Source organism: Cornus florida, unplaced genomic scaffold (genome assembly GCF_030987335.1).
Source record: "Cornus florida cultivar Cherokee Brave unplaced genomic scaffold, ASM3098733v1 CherokeeBrave_3.0.0_Hap2_Chr07, whole genome shotgun sequence".
Lineage (NCBI taxonomy): Eukaryota > Viridiplantae > Streptophyta > Magnoliopsida > Cornales > Cornaceae > Cornus > Cornus florida.
The window spans coordinates 29,019,666-29,040,862 of NW_026775577.1; the positions used below are offsets into that span (position 1 = coordinate 29,019,666).

The 21,197-nt window shown below is 35.8% G+C and overlaps 1 protein-coding gene across 3 annotated transcripts; it reads left to right on the forward strand.

Moving 5' to 3' along the window:
- Positions 1-874: 874 nt before the first annotated feature.
- LOC132266908 (OVARIAN TUMOR DOMAIN-containing deubiquitinating enzyme 7) lies at positions 875-20,142 on the forward strand. 3 transcript variants are annotated; one of them, XR_009468765.1, is made up of 13 exons: positions 875-1,095; positions 4,373-4,479; positions 4,594-4,669; positions 5,140-5,289; positions 12,343-12,404; positions 14,180-14,264; positions 14,389-14,538; positions 14,703-14,823; positions 15,147-15,271; positions 15,377-15,474; positions 18,010-18,152; positions 18,432-18,483; positions 18,814-20,142. XR_009468765.1 is itself a non-coding variant. In XM_059767926.1 (12 exons), exons 1-11 carry the CDS (start codon positions 1,048-1,050, stop codon positions 18,137-18,139), a joined length of 1,152 nt encoding a protein of 383 aa, XP_059623909.1. In that variant the 5' UTR covers positions 875-1,047; the 3' UTR covers positions 18,140-18,152; positions 18,432-20,142. The 3 variants fall into 3 exon arrangements, 1 of the variants encoding a protein (XP_059623909.1); XR_009468766.1 differs by having other exon boundaries at positions 18,923-20,142; XM_059767926.1 differs by having other exon boundaries at positions 18,432-20,142.
- The last annotated feature ends 1,055 nt before the right edge of the window (positions 20,143-21,197 follow it).

Consider the following 21,197-nt stretch of genomic DNA (forward strand, 5'->3'; position numbering starts at 1 on the left):
AGTTAAACTGAACTATGCAGAAAATACACCATAGAAAAAGAGAAAGAAAAAAAAAGAAAAAAAAGTCCTAACCTATATCCCTGTGTCGCAAATGGCTCGATAGCCCAGTGGTTAGTGCCTCCGGTGAATTTTAGGAGTCCTCTTTATACCTACTAATTTAACTTCTAATCCTTCTTGCCTTGTAAAAAAAAAAAGAAAGAAAAAAAAAAAAAATCCCATGTCAAAAATATGTCAAAATTTAATTTAAATAGACATGTGTAATAATATTAAATAAGCGTAGTAGAGTTTTATAGAAACTCTTAAACTCTTTTTTAAATAGAAAACATATGTGGTAGAATTTTATACAAACATTTGTAACAACTAATTTTTTTATTTTTTATTTTTTTTTGGAATTTTCAAAAAAACTATTGTTTTTTTGGAGAGTTTTATAGAAACTATATATATATATATATATTTGTTTATATTTTCTTTTATTGAATTTATATAAATTAATATATGTACTGAAACACAATAATGTACTGAAACTGTTTGTACTTTTAATAAAAAAACTCTCTCTATATATATATATTTAAAAAAAAATAGAAAACGTATTTGGTAGAGTTCTATTGAAACTCTATATATATTTGTTTAGATTTTCTTTTATTGAATTTATATAAATTAATATATGTATTGAAACATAATAATATAGTGAAAGTCTTTGTATTTTAATAATAGATAGATATAGATATAGAAATATATATATATATATATATATATATATATATATATATTTTGAATAATTAAAATTTTATAGTGAAAAATCTTCTGCCCCATAAATGGTGGGACCCGACTGGCACCTTTTGTAACACGGCTAACGATTGGGGCACGGGTTCTAGTGGCCGCGTGAACCCTGTTCGGGACAACGAGGTTTATTAGGGAAGTTTAGCTTCGCTCTCTCTCAGACTCTCTCACTCACACCAAAACCAGTTTCTTGAATCATCGACAGCTCTTTCTCATCGAAATTCCTTTTCTTGAATCATCGATAAATTGTTGAAACCATCATAAAATATGGTGAAAACAAAGCATAAGAAGACCAAACCTCAAAAACAGGCCCATGTAAGTATCTTCAATTCCCACCCGTTCATGCTTAATGTTTTCATCACTTTTACACACACAAACACACGCACAATTGATTGATGATTTGTTGAACTAATGGAACTCCACCCTAGAACTGGCTATAAGTGAGTTTTTGAAGCTCAGTGATCGCTTTAATGTGTATTATAGGGTTACCCCATCCTAACAACATTAGTGTTTATTAGTATTTATTTTTTGGGTTCTTCATAGTTGCAGGATTGATATTTAAACTCTCAGTAATTTTCCTTGTTGGGAATTTCCATGTTGAAGGCATAAACTCATCTTTATCAGTAATTTCTTGTTGGTTCTTCATAGTTCTGGATTTTGCAAAACCTTTTCTTTCATAATTTGACTGTACAGCTAGAATTTAGTTTTCGTCTGTTTATTCATAGCTTTTCCCAATAAGTATAATCCACGGAACGCTGAGAGATGCAGCTCAATCCATATAGAAGCAAGGTGTACAAAATCCAGAACAAAAACTCGATGTTAAATTGTTAACCAACAACTTTAGAAAAGGAACCAATAGAGGCATATCAGTAATATACAATGTAACCAATTGAGGTACTCGATAAATTCTTTTCGGCTTTTATAGTGCTGTGCCGGTTCATTATAGGAGCATAACAAACATAAAACTTGTTAGCCGGTTTATCCTTTCTTTTCAGTTTCATAATTCTAATTTTAAGAATTAAGGATTGGGGTGGAATGGAAATACTACATTAACCGTTGCTTTACTGTCATAACAACAAGTCTATAAGATCTAATATCTTAATCAATCCTTGGATGTTCCGCTTTAGTAGGAAGTTTTAAACTTGTTTATATAAGCTAGGGTTTTTGGTTGAAGTCAGATTACAAAAATTCATGGGTGAATCTACTTCAGGCTCGCTTGATCTATCTTTTTGTTGAAGTGTATGAATGCTTGGAAATTCATGTCCGCTACATTACATTACATGCCTTGTTCGTGTCACCGCAATTGTGAAGGATTGACCTGTTTCCCAAAGCTCTAATACATCAGAACACACTATGTCCCAATTAGTCCTAGAAGAGGATTAATATGTCTAATGCACACTTTGATAATTTTTACTTTACTAAAATTTAACCAATTTGAAATGACTGATTAATCATGCTCATATGTATCATCTAATCTAACAATCCAAATTAGAAATCAATGAAGGAAAGTAAATTAGAGAGACAAATATTTACATGAAAAACTCCAAAAGGGAAAAATCAGGGCCCCAACTAGATGCAAATAATTCACTATAATCGAAGACGGAACAACCTAGGTACAGACTCTCACCCCTAAGTATCACCTATAATGAATTTTCTGTGATCAATACTCATGGCAGCACTTCACTTGAGCTTTGCTATTGTTGATCAACTAAATTGTTCACCAACTCGATCATCTCTTCTTATAGGAGATTTATGAATCAACTCTATGTTGTTTGATGAATGGATGTTGTGGTTGATGAACTTCAAGTCGTTAATGAATATCCTAGCATCTGTTCATATAATAACTTAATATGATTTTCTATTTAGAACACCACTATGTGAAAAAAAGAACTATCAATATTTTCCCTCGTTAATCTCTCTCACATGTAGTGTAATTGTGTTTTCCCCATGTTTAGAGAACCCTAGGACACGATGTTATTCTGTTAGAATGATTAGAGATTGATTAAGAATATTATGGATTAGTTTTGGAAGGTTCAAAACCAATTCAGACTTGGAAATGTGTTTCACCTACTATAGGCATCCACCGATCTATACAAGGCAAGTTCAGTCTATCCAAGTAAGTGTTGTGGTGACCGAATGACACACTGAGGCTTCAATTGTACCAAATTATTATTATTATTTTTTTATAAGACTTTAATTGTAGCATTTTGGAGCGAGTTCGATCAATCGAAGTCGAAATTTGATAGATCCAAGCATTCTGCCGAATTTTATTGCAGATAGTCTGACTTTAGATGCTTTATTGAGTGGTTAGATGGACATGAATTAGACATATAATATATCGTGGAAAGCTTATCGAGTTTAGTTTCTAGAAATATAAAGTTAATCATGACAGTCCAACTACTCTATATTTAATGATTATTTGACGGCACAAATTTTAGCTTTCACAACTTGAAATCCTTACTAAAATAAACTAAGGTGGTTTTCAACTCAAAAACTTAAATACAGCTTCTTAACCAAAATTAAAGTTTCCAGATTCATTTCCAATTTAATAGTATTTAATTTTGAACTTTATAAATAAGCTTAAAATAATTCCAAAATAGTTTAAGTTTCCTAATTGATGCTAAATTATTTTTAACCAATTTTTAAAGTCAACTAGAAACTTTCTAGACCAACTCAATTATTAATTAATCACTCCCAATTATGCCTTTTAGGTTACTTTTTCTAAATTGTGTAATTGATGGAGCTTGAAGCAAGATGTTGATGTGATCTTTTAGCTCAGTCTTCAATTTACAATGATACTTTCAACGTTCACTGAACTAACATAACACTATAGTCTTAGACACAACTTTTGGACATGGAATATGCCAACATGTGACATTTTTTCCTAACATTCTCCTCCTTTGGCAACTTTGTGACAAAACCAAGTACATACATATAAGAATGAATGACTCAACTCAACCACAAAAACCGAATCATTCTAACGTGTAAAAGAAGTCTAGAAGGAAGACTGTTGGTCTGTAGTTTAGAGAGAAAGAGACATCTTAAAGAATTTTGTTGTGGTTTGAAAGATGAGAGAGTAGGGTTTTCTATGCCTTATGGAGTAGAAAGTTGTGCAATAATGAAGTACCACCATCGTTGTTGCTGAGATGTGCATGCTGAAATGGATAAGTAGCATGAACTGGATAGAAATTATCAAGGTCGAATGAATACTGGAGGAAAAAAAAAATGAATGGATTTGATTAATGATATGTCTTTGAGATGGTTTGGTGTGCCAGAGATAACTGATGGCAGCAGTAAGGTACAAAGAATTTGATTAGTTTAGACTGGAGGAATATTGAGAGGAAGAATTGAAGGCACTACACGACCTGCATGAGCAACCCTTGACGTAATCAATGGTATTTCAGGCTTGATATAGACAACCTAAGGTAGTGAAGCTGGTGTTTTGACTTTTGAATTAGGAGATAATTGCAATTTTCAGCCATCTGGTATTAGCTGGACTCATATATTTTGCTACTAAAATCCAGTAGTGAAGCTTCCATTGTTAGTTGATTCCTAAAACATTGTGTGACTGAATTTCTTTTATGCTGGAAAGATCAAAAAGCATGGAAAGCATGCCGACATTTCCGAATTTCGTGCTCAGCTTGATGCATTGGGCTTAAAGATTATCCAAGTGACGGCAGATGGTAATTGTTTCTTCAGGTCTGTGCTTGGTTGATAACCTCATTTTGGTTGCTGATCATAATATATACTATCAATGTAATTCTGGAAGTGTCATTTTGGATCTTTAACTTGATTTTTCTTGTTTATATGCAGAGCATTAGCAGATCAGTTGGAAGGCAATGATGAGGAGCACGAAAAGTACAGGAGTATGGTGGTGCAATATATTTTGGTATATGTTCAAAGTCTATATATTTTTCTCTTGCTTAAAGCAGACTTTGTCCTTGCACTTCCATTGAAAGGCATTGCATTTATAAAAATATCCCTTGAATTAATATTAATAGGTTTTGGTTCTCCTAATAATTTTGTGACTTGGGGATTAGTTGTTGGTTTTTTTGAATTACGTTTTTCCTTGCCCTCTCAAGTCTTGTGAAGGTTATTTTAGTTTTCACTTTTCATGTTAACCTGCAATATACTGCCACCAGGTTAATTTCTTTCAGCATGTCTAGGATAATATGTATTTGATTGTTTATCTTAAATGTATTTTTTCTTTGCGATTCCAGACATTGCTATCTTGCAAGGACTATGTCACTTTTTGATTAATGAGTTGAGATTGAATAATTTCCCACTACTGCTTTTTAATTATATTTTAAAATTAAAATACCAACAGATTAGTAAATTTGATATTGGAATTATTAACAGAAGAACCGTGAGATGTATGAGCCCTTTATTGAAGATGATGTACCATTTGACGAATATTGTCAATCAATGGACAAGGATGGCACATGGGCTGGACATATGGAATTGCAAGCTGCTTCTCTTGTTACCCATACTAATATATGCATACACCGGGTAAGATCTTATTTCCTTCTTTCAGAATTGTCTCTTTTCCATCACATATCTTTACATCGTTCATGACACTGATGTCTATTGAAGATTTAATGGAGGAATCAGTGGAGGAAAATCTTTCAGTAATTGATGTTGCTTCATATTATTGAAGATTTGGTATTACTAGAGGAACCAGTGGAGAAAAATCCTCTTTGTTTCCTATTTTCTAATTCTTTCCATTCTCATAATTTATTCTCTTATATAAAGGAGCCTTCACCATTATATTGTATATTGTTGAAATATCTGTATCATTATTTTTATTTTTATTAGTTGTTTTCAGCCTTTTATTAGGTATTTTATGTAAGATCCCTATTATCATGGGAGATAAGATCCCTGTAATCATGGGATCACGTAGATAAGATCCCCATAATCATGCGATCATGTAGATTTTGGCATATTTCCTGCTTTTCTTTGATTTGGTTTCCTTTCTTTGTACCCTATTCTTGTATAAATATAGCTTTTGGCTCTCGGTTTGAGTAAGCCAAAATCCAAAACTTATTCTTTTAGGTATCAGAGCAAAACAAAAACCTTTGCCTCCCCAACGCCGCCACGTTCTCTCTCCCTCTCTCCATTTTCCCTCACCTCCGGCGCACCTCCATCTCCTCCCAGCCCTTGCGCCGGACCCCTCGGGTAACCCTCTGTTTTTCACTCATTTTTTAGGAGAATTCCCTTAGGTTTTTTATGACCTAAGGGTCCTTCTAGTGTTTTTTTTTTTCTTTGTGGGCTGCCGGTGTCTGTTCGGTAGCATATTTGGAGGAAAGCGCAGATTTTTTTGGCCTTGTTTTTTTTCTCTTTCCTCCTGCTTTGACATGTGGACCAGCCTTATTTTGGTACTATGACTGATTCTAGACTATCTAGTAGCCAAAAGGACACTTTATCCTCGGTCCATCATACTTTATCTTCTGTACATCATACTCCGGCACAACGGGTTACTAATGTGCTCTTGAATGGGTGCAACTTCGTATCTTGGTCCCGTTCTCTTCAACTCTATATTGTTGGAGGGAAAAGGAAAACTGGTTAGCTTTTGGGTCTAGTCAAGGAACCGGAAAAGATGGATACTAAATATATTGCATGGGACATGGACAGGTGCACCATTATGGGTTGGATCTTCAACTCAATGGAGGAGCGTATCTATAATATGTTCATGTTTTACATTTCCGTTTTTCGTCTGTGGCAAACCCTTAACAAGATGTATGCCCATTCCCTCAATGATGCTCGTATCTTTGAACTCTATCAACAGATTGCTCATGCATCTCAGGAGACACTCAAGCTAGCAGTATCAGAGTATTTTGGGTACCTCATATCGAGGTGGGAAGAATTAGCATAGTATGAACCTCTCTCCGATTTCTCTGAAGAAGCTGCAACTCTTTTGGTCAAGAGATTGGACTGCTAGCATACCTACAGTTTTTTATGGGTTTATGATCCGAGTATGATGCTATTAGAATTCAGATCATAAACACCTCTCCTATGCCTAATTTATATGATGCTTTCGCTATTGTTGACCATGAGGAGCATAGACGTCAGATCTCTCAGTTAGTAGCTTTACTAGAGCCTCTAGTTGATCAGATGGCTCTTGCTGCTAATTCTAGACTTTCAGAGGGAAAGGTTATTTGTCAACATTGTGGAGCCACGAGTCATGTAAATGATTGTTGCTTTAAGCTTCATCTCGAGCTAAAGCAGAAATTTTCTCGCAATCGTCCTTCTGGCTATGGCCGCACTGCCGCAGTAGCCGATACTATTGGTGGGTATACTACTCACATATTGTTGTCCCTCCCGCTTCAACTCCTCCTAAACCATCTTTTCAGGACTTTAATCAGTTACAGTCCTGGTCAGCTTCAGGAGCAGTTCAGAGCTTTATCTACCAGGACTGGCTCTTTTATTCCCACGGCTACTATAGCTATAGGTACTCCTTCTGCTTTTCATGTTAAAGCGGGAAAACATACTTGGATTCTGGATTCCGGAGCCAATGATCATATGATTGGTGAGTTGTCATTATTTTCTACTCTCGTTACCCCTGTTAATCAGACTGTTAGTCTAGCCAATGGGTCGACCACCATTATTCGTAGCAAAGGAGATGTTCATCTATCCCCTGATATTATTTTGCCATCTGTTCTTTATGTTCCTAACTTTGCATTTAATCTTCTATCTGTTAGCAAACTTGCCAAATCACTAAACTGTGCAGTGATTTTCTTTCCTCATTATTGTGTTTTACACGACCTGTGTTCGAAGAGGATTTTTGGCAGGGGATATGAGCACAATGGCCTCTAATACTTTAGGGATCCTCCGTCGACACCTCCTCCACATGCTTCAAGCCTCCAAGCCTTTGTTCTTCCAGTTTCTAAGTCTTATGATTTTTCTTTTCAAACTTTAAATTTATGGCATTCTCGTCTTGGGCATGTAAACTTTCAGTATTTATGTCTGTTTTCCCCTTCATTAATAACGACTTGTAAGGATAATAAGTTTCAATGTGAGATTTGTGAGCTTTCTAAACATACTAGAACCAGTTATATTTCTCATATGCATCGTGCACTTAGTATGTTTGATCTCATACACTCTGATGTGTGGGGTCCTTCTCTTGTTACGGCTTTTTCGAGTCATCGTTAGTATGTCACATTCATTGATGATTATTCCCGCTGCACATGGGTATATTTACTTAAAAAGAAATCTAAAGTTTTTGCCCTTGTTCACTCAATTCCTCCAAATGATCAAAACTCAATATAAAATTGTTGTTAGGAATATTAGGAGTGACAATGGTCGTGAATATATTTCCAATGAGTTCCGGTCTCAACTTAACCAACATGGTATTCTTCATCAACTTACTTGTCCATATACCACTGAAAAGAATGATGTGGTAGAGCGTAAAAACTGCCAACTAATGTTAGTTCTTTGATGTCTTTTAAGTGGTATGAATGTACCAAAGTCATACAGGCACATAGCGGTTCTTACAGCTACTTTTCTCATTAATCGTACCCATAGTATAGTGTTAAATGGTAAGCCCCCCTTATAAGTGCTTCAGCCTGATATTACTCTTTTTTCCATCATGCCTCGGGTGTTTGGATATATATGCTTTGTTCAGAATCGTAACCCTTCTCGTACTAAACTTGGTGATAAGGCCATTAAATGTATCTTTTTAGGATACTCTTCAATGTCAAAAGGTTATCGGTGTTATGATTTTGTACACAAATACATGTATCACTCTCTTGATGTCACCTTTCATGAACATACCCCTTTTTATGGTTCTAACACTATCTTGCAGGAAACTTCTACTCTTGATCAAGAGGCTTCTCCTCTTGCTCGTCCTCTTCCGATTTTTCAAAAAGAGTCTTCTCCTGTGGTTTCCTCACCCCTTTTGTAGGTATATTCTCGCCGCCCTTGTGCTTCGCCTCTATCCTCCTCAGATACAGGTTTAGGTAGATCTTCTCTCTCTCCTTTACATTTCTCTGACCTTGTTCCTAAGTCTCGGTATCCTACTCGGGACCGCAAACCCCCTGCTCGATTTGGATTCGCTTGTAGTACTAATCATTCTATTTCGCAGTATATCTCTTATGATGGTCTTTTAGGGTTTTACCGAGCCTTTCTAGGCAAACTTGATTCCATTTCTATTCCCAGAAATGTCTATGAGGCTTTTCGGAATCCCAATTGGATGTCTGATATGATGGTAGAAATGGATGCTTTGCAGCAAAATGAACATGGGAGCTTGTATCTCTCCCTCCTGGTGAAAAGAAAGTTGGTTGCAAATGGGTATTCAGTGTTAAATATCTGGCCGATGGCTTTATTGATCGGTATAAGGCTTGCTTGGTGGCCAAAGGGTTTACTCAGATTCCTAGTAAAGACTTTAATGATACCTTTGCTCCAGTGGCTAAATTGACCTCAGTTCGTTTGCTTGTCTCCCTGGCTGCCTCTCACAATTGGCATCTTTATCAGCTTGATGTGAAGAATGCTTTCCTTAACGATAATCTTCTTAAGACTATTTATATGGATCCTCCACCCGGTTTTCGGGTTGGGGGGAGTATGCTGGAAAGGTTTGTCGATTGCGGAAGTCTTTGTATGGGTTAAAACAATCTCCTAGAGCTTGGTTCAGTCGCTTCAGTGATGTAATTCTATCCATAGAGTTTGTTAAATGCCATTCTGACCATACATATTTTATCCACCGTTCCTCCACTGGTTGATGTATCATTCTTCTTGTCTATGTTGATGATATCATCATTACTGGCAATGGCATTCCTGGGATTGCTCAAGTAAAGCTTCAATTGGCTAAAGCTTTTGATGTGAAAGACCTCGGGCAACTCATATATTTTTTGGGAATTGAGGATGCTAGATCTAAGCAGGGTATCTCTTTACCGCAAAGGAAGTATGTCCTGGATCTTCTTCGAGACACGGGTATGCTTGGGTGTAAACCTACTTCCACTCCTATGGATCCTAATCTGAAGATCTCGGCTGAGTCTGGAGATCTCCTTTTTGATCCCTCGCAGTATCAGTGATTGGTAGGAAGATTGATTTATCTTACCAAATCTCGTCCTGATTGGCTTTTGCGGTTAGTGTTGTGAGTCATTTTATGCATGCTCCTTGTACCAGCTCATATGGATGCAGTATATCATATTCTTCGATATCTTAAGTCCTGTCCTGGACTTGGATTATTATATTCTTCTAGTAGGCAGGTTAGGCTATCCTGTTTCAGTGATGTAGACTATGCTGGGTCCAAGACTGATAGACGTTCCACATCTGGCTTCTGTACTTTCTATGGAGATCATCTTATATCTTGGAAAAGTAAGAAGTAACTTGTAGTTTCGAGATCTTCAGCAGAGGCTGAGTATCGTGCCATGGCCTAGGGTACTTGTGAGATTCTCTGGCTTCGATCTTTCTTAGAGGAGCTAGGGCTAAGTGAAAAATAGTCCATAGACTTGTTTTGTGATAATAAGTCAGTCATCATGCTTGCTTCAGATTCTGTTCTTTATGAGAGGACTAAACATATAATGGTGGACATTCATTTTATCAGAGAGAAGGTTCGTTCGAGAATTATCAAGCCGTGCTTTGTTCGTTCCTCTAATCAGTCGGCAGATGTGTTCACCAAATCCGTTGGTCCATCTTTGCTTCATTCCTCGATTACCAAACTGGGCTTGATTGATATCTTCATTCCAGCTTAAGGGGGAGTATTGAAATATCTGTATTATTATTATTTTTATTTTTATTCGCTGTTTTCAGCCTTTTATTAGGTGTTTTATGTAAGATCCCTATTATCATGGGATCACGTAGATAAGATCTTTGTAATCATGGGATCATGTAGATGAGATCTCTATAATCATGGGATCACGTAGATTTTGGCGTATTTCCTATTTTTCTTTGATTTGGTTTCCTTTGTTTGTACCCTATTTTTGTATATAAATATAGCTCTTGGTTTGAGTAAGCCAAGACCCAAAACTTCTTCTTTTTATATAAATTGAGAGAGTATTATAAAAGTGATGTAGCCATTTAGGCTCTTTGTGCCGTGGATGTAGGGCCCTAGTGGCTGAACCACGTAATATTTGTGTGTTCTACTTGTTTTATATATCTCTTCGCCTCCGTTTTATGTTTTTGCAACATGGTATTAGAACCTAATTTCTCTTCATAGGTTTGGACCCCTATTTTGGGGTATTCCCTTAGCATCTGAAATGTTGCTAAGCGTTTTTCGGTGATATTTGTGACTTGTTTGGGCTACCGGTTTGTTCGGAAGTAATGTTCTTCGCCTTTGCCGTGTCTCTGACAGTGTTTATTGACTTGTTTGGGCTGCCGGTGTGTTCAGTAGCATTGTCCTCGTCTCTGTCGTGTCTTAGGCAGTTTTCATCAACTTGTTTGGGCTACCGGTGTGTTCGGTAGTGGACATAGCTATAAGGGTTCGCCTTTCCCTCTTGAGCCATTTGACCTTCTTGATGAGAGCTTTCTATACTGCAGTCACTACCCTTCCTTTATTTGTGTCCCCTTCAAGCTTGGAGAGAGGCTTCCTTTTGTTAGCTACCTATTGTTGATTGGCAAGCGACTTCTCATATTGCATTTCCTCTACCTCTTTGAGAAGATGGACCTTGTCCCGAAGCTAGTAGTCACTATAGGTCTATTGCCTGAGGCTGATCTTACGCGGAGAAAGTCTTCCTTACACTTACAATAGGTACCTTGGGCACCAAACAAAGCTTCTGGCGCAAGCAAGCTCTTTTTGATGTTCTCACAAGCAACAAAGTAGCGCACGAGTGGGAGATGCAGCAGATCTCAATTCCCAAATTTCACTGTTACTTTCTTCCTTTTCGCCTTCCTCGTCTTCTCCGTTGAGATTTCGGCAAAGAAGCCTACCAATACATTGTAAGTCTCCGACAGTTTTTTGTAGGCTTGTTTGGGCTGTTGGTGTGTTCGGTAGCATTGTTCTTCGTCCTCTTCATCATTCACACTTATTGTTACTTGTCGTCTTAATGGCAAGTTGGGCATTCATACTCCAACTTGAGGGGTAGAATTGAATATTTAGTGGAAGAATCAGTGGAGGAAAATCTTTTAGTAATTGATGTTGTTAACTATTATTGAAGATTTGGTGTTACTAGAGGAATCAGTGGAGAAAAATCCTCCTTGTTTCCAATTTTCTAATTTTTTCAATTCTCATAATTTCTTCTCCTATATAAAGGAGCCTCCACCATTGTATTGTATTTGAATTGTGAGAGTATTATAAAAGTGATGTAGCCATTTGGGCTCTTTGTGCCGTGGATGTAGGCCCTAGTGGCTGAACCACGTAATATTTGTGTGTTCTACTTGTTTTATTTATCTTTTCGCTTCCGTTTTATGCTTTGCAACGATGTCTTATATTTTTCTCTTTCTTTAGGTTATTTAGGATAGTCTTAAAACCTTGCAGGCCTACGCAGTTTGTTAGATCACATAGTCAAATTCTTTGAGAACATTGTTTGGTTTTGCTAAATTAAAGGTGCCTTGAGGTGCCATAACTGCTACATTATTGTTTTAAGATATTCTAAATTAATTGGACCTTGGCATCTGTTTTTATCACAGAATATGTTTCCTCGCTGGTACATACGGAATTTTGGAGACCGTGAAGCTCGAATGATCCATTTGTAAGTCTAGAATGTTCCAAGTGATTTCCTCCCATGATTTAGAGCTATATTTAATACTTTTTTCAGGAAAAATGTTAATTGTGGACAAGAATTGGACTTGTGAAAATAATGTAGCATGCTATTCTATATTTCTTTAAAGGAATTTTTGTATAATGAAGTGTTGGTAATAAAGTGGATAGGTGAAAAGAGATTTTTGTAACTTAATTATGTGGTTGAACAGGGATTTGTAAAATTTAGTTGAGTTTTTGAAGATTTTAGGATTTTTAGTGTGAATGTACAACAGTAAGGGTGGACCTTTTTTTCTCCCAATGAATAAAAATTATATTGAAAAATGAGAAGAAAAGCCCACTTTCACACAGGTATGCACCAGCTAAATAGCTATGCACCAACCTATATATTTTAAGAATCTAAATCTCGAACAAAAGAGAACTCAAATCCTATGCTCTTTGAAGTAGCCTAAATAAACAGTTTCCTATTCATAAAATGCTTCAATCATGTAAGCGTCTCTTGTTCTGGCCCAAAGCTGCCACTCCTGAAATAAAAAAATAAAATAAAGTTGTTTGTGACAAAAATCTTTTGGACCCCAAATTCAGAGAAAGTTGAGGCTTGTAACTCCAATGTAACTTGGCATTGAAGAAATAAGTGATTACCAATTATGTCCTGTTTACATGTTTTGCTTCTAATTGGAATTGGCAATTATATGAATCAAAATGATTCACTGTCAATCTTCTGTTACTAACCACCTTCCAGTTGAAGAAAGCAACAATAAGGCAGGTATGGCAATCTGAAATTGTCTTTGTAGCTGTTGTGGTTTCTTTTCTATTTGGTGTTTAATGCTACCTTTATGGGAATGTATAAATTAATTTCTGTTATACAAGAGAATAATGCATACCAAGATGGTCTTGTAAGCTTATATAAGAAAAGTCATTTCACAGTGTTCGTCCTCATTAAATTGTTAATTAAGCGGCTGGGAGGGACATATTGGGCATTGACCTTACCTTTAGCATTTTTTTTTTTTAAACATAAAGTGGTGCATTTCACTATAGTGGTTATATGTGAAGAATTTGATTATTTTTTCGAAGTTTATTAACCTCATGCCATCTATGTTAAGGTTGCAACTTTTTGGTTAAAAAAAAGAAAAAAAGGGCTCGCCAGCCCACTGCACAAGGCTCCCGCCACTGTGGGGTCTGGGAAGGTCAAATGTACCTCTATATGTGGAGAGGGTGTTTCACTTTGCACCAAGGCCCGTCCTCAAATATTAATGTGAAAATTTCCGGGCATTGATGTGGAATAGTTGAATGATTGAAGTTTAAAGAGATTGATAATTATAAAATAGTGATGAGTCTTAAGCTTAACTTTTAAAAATGATTTAATTTACCCTGCTTTCATTTTGATTATTACGTGAAAAAACAGATATAAGGAATCAAATATGTAAAGTGACTCTACATTAAAATGATTTTGGGCTTGTACTGCATGCTTTAAACACTTTCTCCTTATAATACCAATGACTTCCCACGAATGCTTGCCTAGGAAGAATCATGTATCATTGATGCTTTTCAAGGCAAGGTAGCCTTTCAATTCCTAAAATATTATAGGCACATCAAATTTCAACACGAATTTGTTTAGAATTATTCAGTTGTGCTACAGCCCTTGTTGCCCAGAAATTTTTCTTAAGCTACAAGTTATATTCTTTTTATATCGGTTTCTGTCTTTGACCTTTATGGCATTAAACAAAAATTTTGGTTCTGCAAGTCAACTTGTTAATCATTTTGCAGATCTTATCATGATGGGGAACATTACAATAGTGTACGGTTAAAGGAAGATACTTGCCTTGGACCAGCTAGACCAATCATAATCAAGGTTTCCACCATTATTATTGTTTAATTTCTTTTTTAAATCTGTGATTCCTTATTGCATTTATTCTGTCGTACTTGCAAATTTGAAGATCTAGTTGGTAGCCTAATAAACTCTAGTTATGTGAAAGGCTGATGCTGACGTTTCAGCAACATCCCATCAAGCAAAAGCTGCTGTCACCAAGTCTAAAGGGGAAGCTGGTAAGAATTTTATGCATGCGGAACCCATCAAATTAGTCATGGTTGGAAGTGGATGCGAAAGTGAGAAAAAAGTTGAACAGGTGAGATTTGCTAAAGAACTTGCATGTTATTTGCCTCTCTTTGCATGTCTGCAGTTAGTTTGTGTTTTAAATATGGCTATCTTATCTTTGTTTTACTGTAATATTTAGCTTGCATAAAGCCTGTGAAGAACCTCTTTTTTTTTTTTTTTCTTTTTTTTCTTCAGGTTTTACAGCAAGTGGGTGGTGATGTTGATGCTGCTATAGAGTTTCTCATAGCGGAACAAGGAACAGAAGAGTACTTGGTTGAAAGTGATAATCTACCTTGTCCAGCGGATTCTTCTCATGGTAATGGCCGGTTAGTACTTCTTTCACATTGGAGACACTTTTATGTTGTTTTGTTGCTGAATCATGCTATTTATTTATCTTATTTCCATCTTGGAAGTTTGTTTCCTATACTATTAAGGAGGTATCTGACATCAAATTGGCGTTATGATGTTTGTTTACCAGTTGTAGCACCTATTGGTGTAATTAGTATTTTGTTGATTGGGCAAGTTTGCCTCTCACAAGTAACTCTTTTTAGAAGAATCATCACTCCTACAAATGTTCCAATTTAATCTTGCGTTTGTAGTCAAGTACTTTCTACTTTTTCTCATATTGTGAGTTCCTAGGCGACGGTGAAAGAGGGTACTGTGAACCAAGCAAGGAAGAACTTTCAGACAACTCATGCAAACTGGATACATCTTTCCATAAGGAAAGAACTACTGATAATGACAGTTCTCAGCAGGATGAGAAGGTTTTTCAGTTTATTATTTATCTATTTTTAATATAATCGAAATTAATTCCTTATTCTAGATTCATTTTAAAGTGATATTTTGTCTATCATTCTTTTGTGTGACAGAAAATACCCAGAAACAAGGTTTGTCCATGTGGTTCAAAGAAGAAATACAAGGCTTGTTGTGGATCAGTTGCCGGGAGATCCTCTGCTAAATTTGTAATGTATGTTTCTTGAAGACTGTTCTACTATGGGTTTATTTAAGTTTGTTAGAGTACAAGTTCTAGAGTTTATAATTATGTTTAAAGCAAGAAGTTATATTGGTTGACAATATAGGGAAGTATTGCTTAATAATGGTGAACATATCTACAGCTAGTTAATGTAGATGGAGCGCAATGCCACTTACAATGAGGTCACATTACTTCTGACTCTTTATTCCTTTATTTATTTTTTTCCCTTGGAACATTAAATTTAATCAGTAGAAATAAACATGACAAATTTTTTTGAAAATTGGAAGGTGGGGATGAAGGCATTTGTTAATACAGATCCTATACTTTTTTCTTCTTTGTTCAATGAGCTGTCATTCCTTTGGTGGCAACTCTGACTTAAGTTCCTTTAAGTCGCATTTTTCTAACATGGTATTATACTTGTAAGTTGTACTATGGAACTCTAGCAGAGGGATCTTGAATGAAAACTTGGATACAAAGACCTCAAAATATCAATATGGCACTTTGTTGAGAAATTCAACATTCAACTGAAGAAACCTTTTTTCTAATGGTACCTTAGTGACAGATGGAAAGATTTAGAAGATAAGAAACCCACCTGGTGATTTTGGATTGAGGTTGATTCTAGAGTTCGGAGAGACTATAGAGTTTGATGGGTGAAATTCTCCCTCCATCCCCAAAAAAATGTCCCACCTTTCCATTTTTCGCTGTCTCAAAATAAATGTCCCAATTGAAAAGTCAAAGTACTCCCTCCCTCCCAATTTAGTTGTCCATCTTTCCTTTCTAGGTTGTTAGCAACCATCTACTCCAAAAACTTAAGTTGTCAGAGAGGGTGTAACTTAAATATATAAATCCTTCAACATGCCTCCTCACGTGTGGCCTTTTGGTCCAACACGTGTTTTTCAATTTTTTAATTAGGGTGACGGTGAGGTTTGAACTCGAGACCTTTGGCTCTTATACCAAGTTAAAATTGAGGATGTGTTTGTAGAAACAGAGAGGAAGTGAAGAAGAGGAACAAGAGAGGAGAAAGAGAAGTTCTGTGAAGAGCGTGTGTTAGGGTTTCCCACACCTCTCACCTATTTATATATTAAGAAGATAAAATTACAATAGTGTTCTTAATGTATAAAATAAATAATAATAATAAACGGAATAATAATAATAAACTCTCTAACATGGGTTGTCCCAAAATAGTTGTCCACTTAAAAAGTTCAAACAATATATTTTACTTCTTTCCATAAAATACCCTTCAAGTTTTACTTATCAAAAAAAATACCCTTCAAGTTTTAAAAAATTTCAAACTTGATTATGTATATTCAAACTTGCAAGGGTAACTTAATAATTTTCAAAGGGGACAATCCAATAGTTACATGTCCCCTTAGAAAGTTCAACTCCCCAAAAGGGACATCTAATATGGGATAGAGGGAGTACAATTTTTTGTAACAGTACCAATTTAACCTTCTTGCATTGAACTTAGAAAAAGTAAACCATCACATCCTTGTGGACCCACTATGGATAGATTTGGTAATTCATTCGCTACCAATACAATTAAAAGTTACTAACCTCTTAAAAGTTTGATTCTCAAAAAGAGACATTTTTTTGGGACGGAGGGAATAGTATTATAAAAATCCGTGACTTGGTAAAATTGACAGTTGAATTGGAAAAGTGGTCATTCATTGCTAGAGATACCTAAGTTACATTTTTCATTCTCAGATCGATTGTACAAAACAGGTTCTAAGAGAAGGCTGCTGACTATTGAACAGGAGCAGGAGGGATGAACTGGAGAATTGCTTCTAAAGTACTTGTTTGATCGTTGAAAATATATCAAGTTAAAGGGAAAATTTGATGTGCAAGTATAGGGCCAGCTATGCCTCATTGTACACAGTATTAGATTGCATGATAACATGTATAGAGAAAAAATGAAGTCGATTGGGAAGCGAGATAGTAATATACATTATAAGAAGAGAAAATGTGAAAGCTTGGATTTTTGTTTAATAGAAGATACTGTGTTTATAATATTTATGTTTATTGCTTATTCCTTTCAACATTTACATTGTTATGAACTATTTGTTGGTAAAATATTTTCTTATCCAATTTAAAATTATACAAGTGGGCATGCATGGTTTAATAAATCTAACTTTTACTGAGGGTTTCTATATGTCAGGGTATGAATTTGGCATTCCCAACCAAATTGATAAATGTCATCATCTTGATTTTGGTTTACTAGCTGTTCTATAGGTGCTGAGTCCTGTCTCACAATCTTTTAATTGATAAAATTTGAAGAGTTGATGCATCCTTACCCTTGAACAACTGCAATCTTTAGACTACTTATGGAAAAGAACTAAAGTAGTTGATTTTCTTGATTGGATAAGCGTAATGGATATCCCGTGTATTGTGAAAGTTGTGGTTTGTAGCGTTGGTGATGGTTGATCATTGACCTGGTATTGAAGACGTTTTGTCCTTACTTGAGAAGGCATATAAATTTCTTTAATATCTATTATTATATATTACATTTCTAATGTGGTGGTGTTGTTTCAGAAACCAAACTGTTGACTATGGCAAGCGTCGAAAGGAAAGAAAGCAAGGCAAGAAAGGTGAAGCTGCTACTGTTGCAAACCACCATGGATGCGAAGGAGGGCCGCCTGACATGGGTGCACTTTGTATTTGAGCATCATCTGGAGGTATTATTTCCACTTGCAAGTGGAAAGCTCTAGTAGTCACTTTGTGTTGGTGACCTTCAAATTTATCAGAACAGAGGGATCACATCCTAGACAGCCCTTGAACTGAGTCCTATCCACATCCAATAAATATTGAGTGACAACTGAGTGATAATTATGATTCTAAAATAGTCTTTATGATGATGATCCATATAAAAAAATGCCAAATTAATATCCTTTCAGTGGTGATTTATATAAAATTTAAATGATATTTATGTTTCTGATTTTTGTGTCTTCCAACAGAAGGTGCTTATGCTGCTACAACTGAAATAGACATCTATTACAGGTGTCACAGGTCAGTGATGAGTTGTCTCTCATTTATGAACATGTTTAACTGCTGAAAACTCAAATAACCTTGCACAGTTCTTTTCCTTTAATCACGTGGGCCCAGTTATTGATCTCTACATAATAAGTTTCTTTCAACATTTATTTTTCGTGAAAAACATTGCAAAAACCATAAAGAGAGAAAAACAGTGAAAAGGAAGTACCACAAAAGAAAAAGTCAGCCACTGTTCCTTTTTCTCTCTTTCCCTAGCGAGTTTTGATTCTAGTGAGTATAACAACAGTTCTTCTACCCTAGAAAAGAGGCTTACCACTTACCCCTATACATCATAACTGTATGCAGAGTGAAGATGTAATTGATCATCTACTTTTCAACTGTACATTTGCCAAAGATCTATGGTGCTGGTTTCTGCATTTTCTAATTGGAATCGTACTGGGATGACTCTCTTCAGCAACTTTTCAACTGGTCTGTTGACAAATTCGAAGCTGATTCTAAGAAGACCTCTTCTGTAGAATGATACTTCTATTTTGTGGAATATTTGGAGGGTAAGTAACCAAAGACTCCATCAAGGCCGTTCTTAGAATGCTCATCATCTTCTTGCTAGGCTATTCTTAAGTTTCCATAATTTTATCAATGGTGATGGGTTTGGCCGACCTCATTCATATGGGATTAAGGCAAGGATGATGATGCTGATGAGTTACTCCTTTCTTCTATTGTACGGTGAGGGTATGCCCTCACCTAAATCCTTTCACTTTTCTACTTTTATAGTAATACAAATTTCCCATTGAGGCAAAAAGGAACAAAAGAAAAAAGAAAAAAAAACAACAACAGTTTTTCTTGCTTGACATGCATTTAGATATTAGTATTAGACTTAAACCTATGATTCCTATGAATATCATTATTTTATATTTTTAGAATATCCAGAGGGAATGCTGTATTGCTAGACTTTTGTCTCAGACATAAAAGCATGTCTGATCATGGAATGGTAATGGTATGGAGTAACTGTCGTCATTTAAAAAGTGATTGCTAAGCATGCATATATATTTGGTTCTTTCAGTTCAATTGTGCTTTGAAGTTTTTGTACTTGGTGTCCTTTTGCAGAAATGAAAATGAAATGTCTGAAATTTTTGGAAGGAAATGAAATGGACATTGTTTTTTATTTTTTTGAGGAAAATCAGAATGTGGTCAAGGCTACAATGTAATGACAAATTGCATGGCTTGTTAATGGTGGTTAATTCAGAGTGAGGAAGGTAGTGTGGGCAAGAGGCAGGATTCCCCATCAACTTTGAATTCCTAATGTTTGGGGCTCTTTTTTTGTTTGTTTGTTTGTTTTACTTGTGCACATTTCACAATTGGCCACTGCGGGGCTCGAATACCTCACTTTCTCTTTGAGGGAGGAGAAGTTATACCATTGTACTTTAGGAGGAGGAGGAGAAGTAAAAGTAGAAGGTGAAAATACTAATAGGCTACAACACATCGTCCTATGAGAACTTAAAATACTTTAGAAGGTGAAGCTTTGGTGGCATGTTACTGCTTAAGTGGGTATAAAACACAGATCACATGAAATTGTAAAGTTCCCTCATTTTTGGTTGAGAATGTATTGGCTTTTCAAATGAAGATTTCCCAACAATTTTGTTGTCATGTATTCTATGAGAAAAGCAATCTTATCAACAGTCATTATCACTAGAAGAATTTGACATATATGTATACACACGCACATACGATTCACTGGCTCTCTGGTGCACGAAAATGTATGCACACTTGAAATACTAGCCTTTAGATTTCATTGATAGTTTAAAAAGTAATGTATGCCTTTATATCCAACGCTTAAAATTTAATTCGTGAACAAATTCCTTGCACACGGATAAACAGGTGAAGAGTCCGATGAACTTGTACCATTTGTTTTTTCTTTTCTTATCTGAATATTGTATTTTGGTATACAACATTTGTGGGGATGCATGGGGTACAATGTCAAAGCATCACTAGTGGGAAAAGCTACTGCTGTTAGATGGAGTGGCTGACCCGACCTTGCAAGTCTCTCTATTCAACGATTATGAGGGTAAAATCTTAGTGAAAACATCATTAGTGACTTTCATGACTGATACGGAAATATTGAGTGGGCTTTTTCACCGTGGCTAGGCATCCTAAAAGAGCCTGAGGCTCGAAATGTGGTTTGAACCAACCTGGTCCAAACCCAATAGCCCAAAAGATTCATTTCCAATCTTATAAAAAGAAAAGAAAAAAGTGAAAATCAGAATCAGGCCTGGGCCTCGATTCGTTTTACTATCCATAGCCCAAGTCATTATGTCATGCTTTTTTTAGTTAAGAGCGTAAGCTCATGAGGAAGAGATATGTACATGGGCGTCAAAAAGGATGACACAAAAAATTTTTTTTGGACAATTTCTCGATTTGGGCGTGTCATTTTTGTTCCAAATTTATATGTCCCTAAAGGAACTGTGTATTTTTGTTGTGTATGCGTAGCCAAGGCGAAATTGCTTAGTCAATATTTCTAAACAAGCTTTCTCGATCAAATCAGCAAGCCATTAGTCTATTGGAGTTGAGGGACTCGAGTCCCATAATAGTGAGGATTTGTATGAGTGTGTGTAAGCATTTACTTAGAAAAAATAAATTCTCGGTCAATGTGACGGTCATGAGACGCTGTAAGAAATTTGTTTGAATCTTATAAATAATAATGGACTAATATTATTTTTATGGTTAATAATACT